The sequence below is a fragment of the Parasteatoda tepidariorum genome, chromosome 4 (genome assembly GCF_982258835.1).
Source record: "Parasteatoda tepidariorum strain Cologne lab strain chromosome 4, Ptep-v5.0, whole genome shotgun sequence".
NCBI lineage: Eukaryota > Metazoa > Arthropoda > Arachnida > Araneae > Theridiidae > Parasteatoda > Parasteatoda tepidariorum.
In genome coordinates this window covers 67,827,017-67,838,438 of record NC_141758.1, presented here as the reverse complement: position 1 = coordinate 67,838,438, position 11,422 = coordinate 67,827,017, and the positions used below count along the sequence as shown (strand labels likewise).

At 26.8% G+C, this 11,422-nt stretch overlaps 1 protein-coding gene across 1 annotated transcript; it reads right to left on the bottom strand.

Moving 5' to 3' along the window:
* Positions 1–3,004: 3,004 nt before the first annotated feature.
* On the bottom strand, positions 3,005–10,769 carry LOC107449176 (uncharacterized). The gene is made up of 4 exons (XM_071181590.2): positions 10,582–10,769; positions 8,808–9,006; positions 6,137–6,961; positions 3,005–3,988 (listed from the first exon to the last, which is right to left on the bottom strand). The coding sequence occupies exons 1-4, from the start codon at positions 10,591–10,593 to the stop codon at positions 3,825–3,827; spliced, it is 1,200 nt and encodes a 399-aa protein (XP_071037691.1). The 5' UTR covers positions 10,594–10,769; the 3' UTR covers positions 3,005–3,824.
* Between the last annotated feature and the right edge of the window lie 653 nt (positions 10,770–11,422).

The window sequence follows — 11,422 nt, the reverse complement described above, 5'->3', positions numbered from 1 at the left end:
GGAAAGCAAAATGTATGACACAATAAGAGAAAATTAAAGTAATTTTACTCGTTAACGGTAAATAATTATGTAACTGTAAATAATTATGTAACTGTATTAAATCAAATGGGAAACGATTTTCGTCACTCTGTAACTCTTGAATTTGCTTTGCTCTCTCTCTCTCTCTCTCTTTTTTCCCCTCTCGGCATTGAAAATTAAATCACGAATGTTTTAAATGAAATTTTCATCGAAAATTCACGGACTAAATTGTCATTATTGAAAGCAAAGAAAGTGATATAAAATTGGTAAAATTGGAATTTCAAATAAAATAAAACTCCTGTTAAGTTTATAAATAAAAATGACCCTATTTAAAATTTTAACTCTTTAGTTGCTTTCCGATTTCTACATTGCAACTACAAACTTAACTGCAAGTTGTAACAGTGAATAATTCTCGAAATAGTTATAGAATGTTAACATATTTTGTTCCATCTTATTCTAGTGTATTTTACGTACGCCTACGTTATTTCAAGTTTTTAAGTCTTACAGTTTTTGAGCAAAATAAAATATTAAGTAAAATAAAACTCAATATGAATAATATTACGTAGCAAAATAATATATTACGTATAGTTGAGCGTCCAAAACAGTGACGGTGGTCGCGTTTACGATTTTTTTCATATGAGAGAGGGACAACATACTAAACAACCCGTGTTAATACAAATGAATAAAACAGACTTGAGGCCTGATTTTTCTTTAATTTTTTTCATTCTAAAACTAGAAGTTTGAATGCCTCCAGTTTAATCTGCTGATCGTAAAAGTCTTATAAATTCCAGTACATGAAAGAAAATTTTAGTTTTTATTTTCAAAATATGAATCTATTCAAAATATTAATTAAATATTTGAGTCTGAGGAGCATATCTAAATATTCATTTGTATTTTTGAATATAATATGTTTTTAATCATTTGATGCATTTATATGTTGGTAATGTGGTATTGTGAATATGAAAGTTTCAATAACTAGGAGACGTTACGAAAGCATAATGTTGATCTATTGGAATCCGTACAATATATCCCATTTACTAATGCACTACAATAAATATTATTTGGTGAAAATTCAAAACTAATTTAAGAAAAATCATAAATAAAATCTCATTCACATTCTTATGCCTTGTTACATGGTATAATGTGCTTGTTCTTCAGAATTTAAATAATATTACACTTCCAGATATTTTATTCGGTTAATGTCCTGATTTTTTTTCTGACGAGCCACAAATAACAAAAAAAGGACGTTGTATAATCCTTGCTTTCTAATACCATAATAAACAATACCATAACAAACAATATCAGAGTTAATATTTGCAAAAGCTAAATATTCAAAGCTATAAAAACTACAAAATATTGAAAAGTATTATTAAATTAAGTTATTTCATGTAAGCATCATAAATTCATCGGTCAGCTATTTAAAAAATTTACATCGATAAATAAATTTTACAACATTTCTTTCATTGTTATTCAAATATTAAAAAATGTCTACTGTTATCACGTTATTTTAAAGTGGTTTGAACTTATTGCAAAAATGAATCAAATTCTGTATAATCTCAAGTATATACCTACCAAGTCTTATATAACGCCAAACTTGTAAAATCGGAGCAAAATGTGTGCAAGCTCAACCATAATTTTGCTGATTTAAAAATTTTTATAATTAGATACAACAAGCATATTTATTTGTATTATTTCCATGTTGCTTTTATATTACAAACATTGCAGATTAAAATTTCATGTTATAATATTCTTTAAATGAAAATATTATTTTTATTCCATTACATCTGCGTACAAATGCTTTTATATTTATTAATTTCACTGTTAACGTCATTGCCTTAAATATGTTGTTCTATAGAACGCCTATTAAATATAAAAGCCTAAAATCGATCGGTAAAGCTTAAAATTATTTATATTTCCCACATTGCTTAGACTTTCTGCACATAGGGAAAACAATTCTGTTAAAGTTACTGTATTGTATGGAAGTGACATTTCTGTTAAAAAGAAAAAAACAATATTCTGGTTAATAAACCGAAAATATACGGTATTTAAACCAGTCTTTTAGTAATTTTACGTTCACATAGTAACTCTTATTACCACGTATTTAGTAAAAAATGCAAAAAATAAAAGCCAATTGAAAAGAAAAAAGTGATAATTAGGCCATTTTCTAAAGTATCATGGTATCATAAAGTTTGGTATATTCGATAAATTTACCAAATTTATCAAATTTCATTAGCTATTATGAAACTATATTTTATAGTTAATTTTACCAAAATCGTTACCAAAGCGCTTCAATAAAAATTACTCAGCTTTTTGGTGTTTCCATAAAACCGAAAACACGGTAAATGTTACCATATCTGGTAGTTTTAACCATACTTTTTTCTCAGTGTAGAATGCCAAAAAAAACCTTAGGGACGAAACTAATCAAAATTCTTTTTTTTTCTTTCATTGCCTAAAGATTGCTTGTCAATCTATAAAAAAAACTTTTCAAATTTCCTGATATGTCTAAAAGCATTCTATAGAATGATTAACACTGTCTATAAGCCTTCCATACAATACAGGGTTTTCAAACATCAACAATAACACAACAATCATAGTTAGTTCTTTTTTGTTTTTTTAAGAGTAAATGGGAAAAGAATTTGCAACAATGTGTAATAATCTGACAATCTGTATGCTTTTGTTTTGAAAAACATTTCTGAATTTATGTTCCTTTATACTTTATTATTTATTTTCATGCTAATCATAAATAATGTTAAATAACACTACATGCTGTAAAAAAATGAAATTGCTATAAATAAACAGACTATCTCATTAAAAAATGACTGGTTTTTAATAAATAACCTACTATACACACGAATACATACTTAGAACAATACAACAATGCTAATAAATACATCAAATTAATTATTGGCATGAATTTTGTTAATTCAAATGTTTTAATTTTTTGATCTGAAAATTCAGCGCAGATTAGCAAAACTGCTTGAATTAGAATTTAATATATTTAAATCACAGATCAAATGAACCTAGACACAATAAACATATAAATTTCACTAGTTTACATTTTAAAGAAATTCAAAAAACAATTTACATTATTTTAAAATTTTAAAAATCATATCGGAATCAAAATGCTTGAGATTCAAAAATAAATATTATCAACACAAAAAGACATTAAAAGCTATTGGCATATGAATTAGTCAATGATGGGTAAATAGCACAATAAAGATATTAAATCAAATGTTTGCAGTCATTAAAAACAACAAAAAATTGATGATTAATAATAAAAGTTAAGAAGGACAAATCAACTATTTAAAATTGCTACAAAATTATTTACAAGGTGACCAGTAATCTTTAAACAATTCATGTTTAAATAAGGATGTTACACTTTTAGCAATAAAGATTCATTTCAAAAGTGCACTCCCTTACCTTTCTTTAAAAAAATTGAAGAATTCCTACATTAGAATATTATTAGGTGTAACGAGAAACCTTATAAATTTAGGCAAACAATTACGGATCAAATTACGATTAAAAGTGCCTGCATTCAGGATGTCAGTACTTTTTACCGAAAAATCCCTTTTACCGGAACATGTCACTAAACAAAAGAAAAATCTGTTATACCGTAATTTTAACAGTAATGACTACCGTAAAACCAATAAATCACTCCAATTCAAAAATATTATTGTAAAAATTACGGTAAAATATTAAATGGATTTTACGGTTAAATAGATTTTACGGATGATGCTCCAAAGATACTATTTTAAACCGTAGTTAGATCTGTAATTTTTTACAGTGTATAAGAGGATAAAAGTTTTTTAATATTGGTAAAAATAGGAGTAGCCACCTTTGGCTGGATGCGATACAGGAAATCTGTTGAATGGCCTTTTTGATTCTGAAAATATATTAGAAAAAGATCTTTCAGGAAATCCGGGAGGAAGAGGCTGGTAAAACCAGGATTTTACTTTTGCCATATTTGGTCCTAAAACGATAAAATAAAGCTTATTATTATTAATCTATAATATTTCATATTTATATAAATTTTAGTACTTTCTTTTTTATTTATACGCAAAATACACATAAAAATATAGTTATTGATGCAGATGATTCATATTGTCAAACTTTATAGAATATTAGTGCTAGTTTGATTCTTATCAAGAAAGATTTTTCTCTATTACACTGTAAAAAATTACGGTAAAAAGTTCCGGTACTCATGGTGCTAATACTTTTTACCTTAAAATCTATTTTTACAGGAACGTGTTACGGAAAAATCTGGCTTACCGTAGTTTTTACAGTAATAAATACCGTAAAATCACTGAATAACTCTTATTAATCAAATATTTATGTAAAAAGTACGGTATAATATTTTACAGTAAAATGTTTCTTACTCATGATGCACCCAAACTGCCGGTACTTTAAACCGTTATTTCATCCGGGATTTTTTTACAATGTATGAATTTTATTCTTTGTTAAATAATGTAATATATTTTATCACCGTTTAGTTTCTGATAAGAACAGTGAATTTAAAATCATCTTATTTAGAATATTAAGATTTTAATCGTTAGCGTAATTTAAACACTTGCACATGTATTTAGACAGTGATGTTTTTCAACCCAAATGTATCAATTATAAATATAGTCAATAATCAATGAACAGGACTTAAATTATGTAAATTACACAGTTTTTTTTAAAAAATATGTATAATTATTTCAGAAATTCCAAGTTTCTAAATGCATTAAAGCTTTAATCATTATATTTCATTCAACTTTTAATTTTTAAATATTAATTATTTATTAAAAATGGTTTTCCTCTAAATGTTTCATTCTAAACAATTTATTTTTACAATATTTATACTTTGGATGATTGTATTAAAACTAAATTAACATTTGTCGACGGAAAATGATATTATTTTGTTAAAAGTATCTTTAAATAAAATGAAATTTAAAAATGACTACATTTAAAATGTAAACTTAGAAACCATTCATATATATTTATAAATAATATAAAAACCTTTTAACTTAATTTATGTAAATTATAATTAATTGACTTAAATTATGTAGATTACACAGTTTTTTTAAAAATATGTATGACTATTTTAGAAATTCCAAGTTTGTAAATGCATTAAAACTTTAATCATTATACTTCATTCAAGTTTTATTTCTTTTATATATTAATTATTTTTTTTAAATATAAATGGTTTCTTTTAAATTTTTCATTTTAAACAATTTATTTTTAGAATAGGGTAATTGTATTGTAACAAAATTAACATTTATCAACGCAAAATGGTATTATTTAGTTAAAAATATTTTTAAATAAAGTAAAAAACGAAAATGACTACATTTAAAATGTATCCATAGAAACCATTCATATATATTTATAAATAATACAAAAAAAGCCTTTTCACAGTCACAAATAGAAAGATGCTACTGTATCTGACAGACAGTAATTATACATTATTTTTAGATAACTATTTATTGAAGTACATTACTTATAATTAAGTGAATTATCTATTGTAACAGTAATGTCCTATATTTAATGAAAATTCAGAAAAGACTATAAAGTGTAACTGCTGTCACTATTAAAATAATAGAAAAAATGGAGGAAAACCAATAAAATTCGTCACATTATGTAGCAAATATTGCAACCTGTATTGTATCATTTATTATATTTGTTACTTGCCCAATAAAGTCTGCAGTTTGATGACCATCGAGAATTCGATAGACATATTTTTTAAAATTGTAAGTTACCAAAAATTATAATATTGGAATGGAATCTCTCTTAAGCAAACACACAGTAACCAAAATATCCACAGCAATAAAATAAAACACACAGCAATAAAATATAAAAATAAGCTCAATATACTTAAATCACATCTTTCCTTTTTAATATTTAGCAAAAAAAAAATTTTTTTTAAAGCTGTGCTAAAACATAAAAATCCTCTAATTATTCTTCTAATTTCGACAGCAGTTTCTCAATTGTAAAACTTTTACCAACTTTATCAATACATTTTAACGTATAAAAATATAATGTAAATCAACATATATTTTTATACGTTACTATATTAATATATGGAATTTTCCATTTCAATATCTCACAAGAAAAAAGAACCAAAAAATAAAATAATAATTACCTTTCTCAGATTCCCCCTCCTTTTCCTCTTTTTCTTTCTCATTTTCTTCCCTAGAATCCTTCTCTTCCTCGTCATCCTCTTCTTTTTCATCCTCGTCTTCCTTTTCTTTCTCTTCTTCATCGTCCTCTTCTTCTTTTGATTTTCGTTCCTTTTTCCTTTCAGGCTCTTTTTCCTTATCTTCTGCTTCTTCTTTCTCTTCCTTTTCTCCTTTTTCTTCCTTTTCTTCTTCTTTTTCCTTTTCTTCTTTTTCTTCCTTTTCTCCTTTTTCTTCCTCTTCATCCTTTTCTTCCTCGTCGCCATTTTCTTCCTCTTCGGGCTCCTCTTCTTTTTCTTTTTCTTCTTCTTCTGGTTCCTTTTCTTCTTCTTTGGCTTCCTTTTCCTTTTCTTCCTCTTCGGGTTCCTCTTCCTTTTCTTTTTCATTATCTTCTGGTTCTTCATCCTCTTCTTTTTCCTTCTCTTTATGTTCTTCTTCCTTTTCTTTTTCTTCTTCTTCTTCAGGTTCTTCTTCCTTCTCTTTTTCTTCTTTTTCAGGTTCGTCTTCTTTTTCTTTTTCCTCATTATCTTCCTCCTTTCCCTCCTCTTCAGCTTCTTCTTCCTTTTCTTTTCCTTCTTTAATTTTTTTATCAAATTTCCCCTTCTTTTTTTCAGATTTTTTAACCTTTCTCAGTTTTTTTTCCTCTTTCTCTTCTTTTTCCTCTTTCTCTGATTCGCCTTCCTTTTCCTCCTCTTTCTCAGATTCATTTTCTTCTTCTCTTCCATTACCTTCTTCTAATTCTTCTTTATTCTCTCCTTTTTCCTTTTCTTTTTCTTCTTCATTATTTTCATCTGAAAAAGAATTAACCATATAAATCCACTGAAAAAACAAAATGGATTTTTAGAAATAATTTTTAAGCTTTCGAATTTTAAAATATGATAAAAATAAAATTAAAATTTAAAAATTAATACATTATTTGCGAACTCTTCACAAGTCAGGTAAAAACTGTTTGACAAACTTCCACTTTATTTATTTTCAACATAATTTATTGTATGTGATTTTTACTGCACCATACATTAATGAGTAAATCAACTTTGAGTATTGTATCTAAAAAATGTTTTTGAACATAATCGGTTTAATTTCTCATTGAAATGAAAGAAAAATAGAATATAGTCGCATCTTTGATGTAATTTCCTTATAATGTTCCTGATAATTTGTATAAATCATTTTCAAATAATTGTTTAATACCCTGAGAATTTATAAGATTTTTATCCATATTTGACTGTTTTGATCCCCACAAAAAATATTTTTATATATTTGCATTTTTATCGAAATCTAGAAAATTTTTAATAATGAGTTATAATTTAAAAATGCTTTTACTTTGAAAAATTATCTTTATTTAAATAAGAGAAGGAAGCATTTTAAGTATTGCCCCCTCATTTCTGATTGCATTTTATGAAAAAAATAATAATGCAAATTATGTATACAAATTATGTTATGCAAATTACATATTATGTGTAATGAAAGTTATGTAAATAGTAATGCAAATAATGGAATCTGCTAACAAGTAAAGTTGCTTTTACTACAACTGAAAAAAACATTACGATTGATTTTGTTCTGGCAAGCAAAATTTGATAAACTTAAAAATAATTATGTTTGTGAATTTTGAGAAGAATGTGATTAGTGTAAGAGTGTAACGTGTGTAAGAATAAACGCGTATGATAGCAATAAAATACAGTCAATCATTTGCAACATTTCTGTTCTGAATATTAGAGTAAGTTAAGCTCGGCACACATTTTGAATGTAACTGATTCACCGGTTGGCATTAGAACATTTAAAATAAATGTAAAGTTTTACAAAAATGTGCGTTTTCAAAACAGCACGACGCTTCTAGTACGCAGCGTATGATGCTACTGCCAGATAGCGAGCGTACTACATACATTTATTCTCAATTGGTTTCTATATGTAGCAAACTCTGTCTCTCTCTTAGACACATTGAAGAGAATGTAAAAGTTTCCATGAACGGGCATGGGTCTGCCAAGACTCAGGGCAAGCAAGAACCATAATCTCTCGTGAATCTTTTGCTGCAGCCAGTAAAAAGATAATCGAAGAGGATTGACATGTTATATCTATGTAGCAATTTGTCTGAGTAAAGGAAATGTGCAGTTTGTATATATTTCAAAAGTGATTTTGTATTCCAAAAGTGATTGAAAAAGTAACAAATCAAGAATGTTTACCTTGGTTTAAAAAGTAATGTAGTGTATCTGTGTATGATCCTGTATTTTAATAAATGAAAATATAGTATTTTAACGTAAAATTGACTTTTTTTCGGTGTGAAATGCTTACAGAACATTTGTATAAATTAATAAGTCCTGTCACGGAACATTTGAAAATATTTTGCTTATGGGCATCTGTGTATCTGTGTCTCGATAAAGGAATTGTGCAGTTTTTAACTGTCCCTTTGAATCAAACTGTTTTGTACAACTTTATTCACGCATCTTTTCCAGCCCTCATGTGGACTGGTTAACAAATTATGAGCTGTCTGCCGTGCATTTCTGTTACCCATCCTAAAAACTCTGGTGACGCTGCTACTGTTACTGTGTTTCTGACGCTTCTATAGCTTGTCCACTTTTTTTATTTGGCCAACTGTTATAACTTATTTATGAATTTTAAATTAGTGCGCACTGCATAACTTACCTTCAGAACTTCCTCTGTCCTCCTTTTGCCCATTATGTTCTAAACATTTTATAGGTATTGCTAAGTAAGGACCAAATGAACCGTACTGAATTGGATAGGAAAGGCTTCCGTGATTATTCTGATAAGGCCAATAGTACATACCCGTACTCGAACACTGGTCCACAACACATACCAGGATACCGATTGCAAAAATAATAGTCTGAAAACAAAAGAAAAAGTATTAGAAGATGTTGCAAAGTCAGTTTTTAGATTTTTAAAATCAATAATAGTCTTATCTATTCAAAATTTTGCGGATAAGAAAAAATTATTGATTTCTGAGAAGTGTTCGGTTTTTGCCCCCCCCCCCTAGCATGTTCTTTCTAAATCCTTGTTTAACAAAAAGTGTACACATTACGATCAATTAATATTAACGAGAACGAAACAGAAAAATCTATCGACAGTTACATCAGCAATATTTTTAAAACTGTTATATCCATAATAAGTTAAATCCGTAATATGTTTAAAAGTAATATTATTAAGCATAACATTCTGGTAAGGAAACAACACTAATTATAGAAAATATTTCAAAACATTTCAAGATGTACTCGTACATGGGGAAGCAAATTCTAATACAATTAAGCACTGCAATGGTAATGACACTTGTAGCAAAAAAAAACGTAATTCTGGTTCATAAAACCGAAGTAAAATGTATTTATTCCATTGAACAACTTGCCGCTTGCATTGCTAAAGTGTTGAGAAAATATAAATGCATACTTAGATGAATGAATTATTTCCTTATATCTGTAAACTGTCAACCAACTTTGCATTTTTTTAACAAATTTCATGCTTACCTCCCTTCTATACATACTATGATTTAATATTTATTTATATGGCTTTTAAATTTTTTATTCATTATTTTAATTAAATGAGTTTACAGTTTTGTACAAGACTTACAATAAAGGTAATTATGACTTATCTTCTCTTTAATAAGTGTAAAACAGTTAATAAGTTTAGATAACGGCTTAAATATATTTACACCGAGAAAAAAAGTATAGTCAAAAGTATGGTAAATTAAGTTCAAAAGAATGGTAAAATTTACTATGTTTTTAACTCTATGTGGAACACCAAATAGCTCCAGAATTATTACCGAAGCTTCTTAGTAACTATTTTGGTAAAATTAACACTCAAATATGGTTTTATAGTGAGTTGAAAATTTTGTTAAATAACGTAAAATCTGGTAATTTTATCATGATACCTTAGAACATGGCATAAAGTCGTTTTTTTTTTGTTAAATTTATTTCGCAATTTGATATTTATACTAAATTTGCAGTAATAACGGCTGTAGTTTCGGAAACCAGGTAAAGTTTTACCATATAAGCGGAAAATTACCAAGTGAATGGTTTCAAATACCATATATCTTGTTTTTATTACCAGAATTAACATTACGATACAGCACAGTAATTTTACCAGTACTTTTTTACTGTGTATACTTAAAATTAACAAAAAAACCGTGTCCTTAAAATTAACAAACTAATGTAATAATAGCAGGGCATACCAAGGATGATAAAAATAATTACTGGTACATACCAGTAAATTATAGGTAAGAAATATTAAAGTAAAGAAATATTTTATAGGTATTATAAAAGTTACAATGATATTATATAATCATACCATTAAATCTTTTATCTATTTTAACTGAAAATATTGTAAAAATATTTAAAAAGCCTTTTCTTTGAACAAATGTTTTAGAAAAATAACTTTGACACTTTTATATATAAACACAAAAAATACTAACCGCAATTCCCATGTTTGGTTTTAATTTTTATCCTTATACTTAGAGCTGTTCCATACTTCAGAATAAACTTTTTATCTGGGACATTGTATTTATATGAACTTAAATATTCAGGTTTTAAATTTTAAATCACAGATTCCTTTTAGTAAGAATTCTGTTTTTATCTTATAATGCATACTTTCTACTGCATAGTCATCGCCTTGAAAATTACAAACACTGCCATTGAAATTTCCTCATCAAGGATTTTCGCACTTCTAATCCATTATGAGGTAAAATTATCAATATTAAAATTTAAGGTGACTGAAAGTCAAGATGAAATGTAAGCGAGTTTATAAACAATGAAAAATTGCACTTAAGTAACTTTTAAATCAATATTTTGACTCTTAGTAACAAAAAACCCATATATCTTTCGTGAATTGCAAGCAATTTTCAGAAGTGAATGACCATGAAGTAAAACTATTTTCGTTGAATTTGAAAATTTTTCCTTTTTTGAAATAAAGTAAAAAAATGTATACAATTCATAAGTGAAGGCAAACGTTGATCCTTACTTCTTTATTTTTTTCAAAGATAATCATCTCTTTGTTGATTTCAACTTCATATTACAAACAAGGTATTATTATGTAAAGATTGTAAAAGTATTTCTATTTTAAATTCTGAAACAAATTATGAAATAATTCTGAAATGAATTATTAACATATGGTTAATATACTGACCCATTATAATAAAAATTTCTGTGATAATTAGGGATAACATATTTGACAAAATACGTAGAGAAAAAAAATCTGGTAAAATTACCGTACTGTGTGTTAATGAAATTTCTGGTAAAAATCCGTAATTTTGGTAA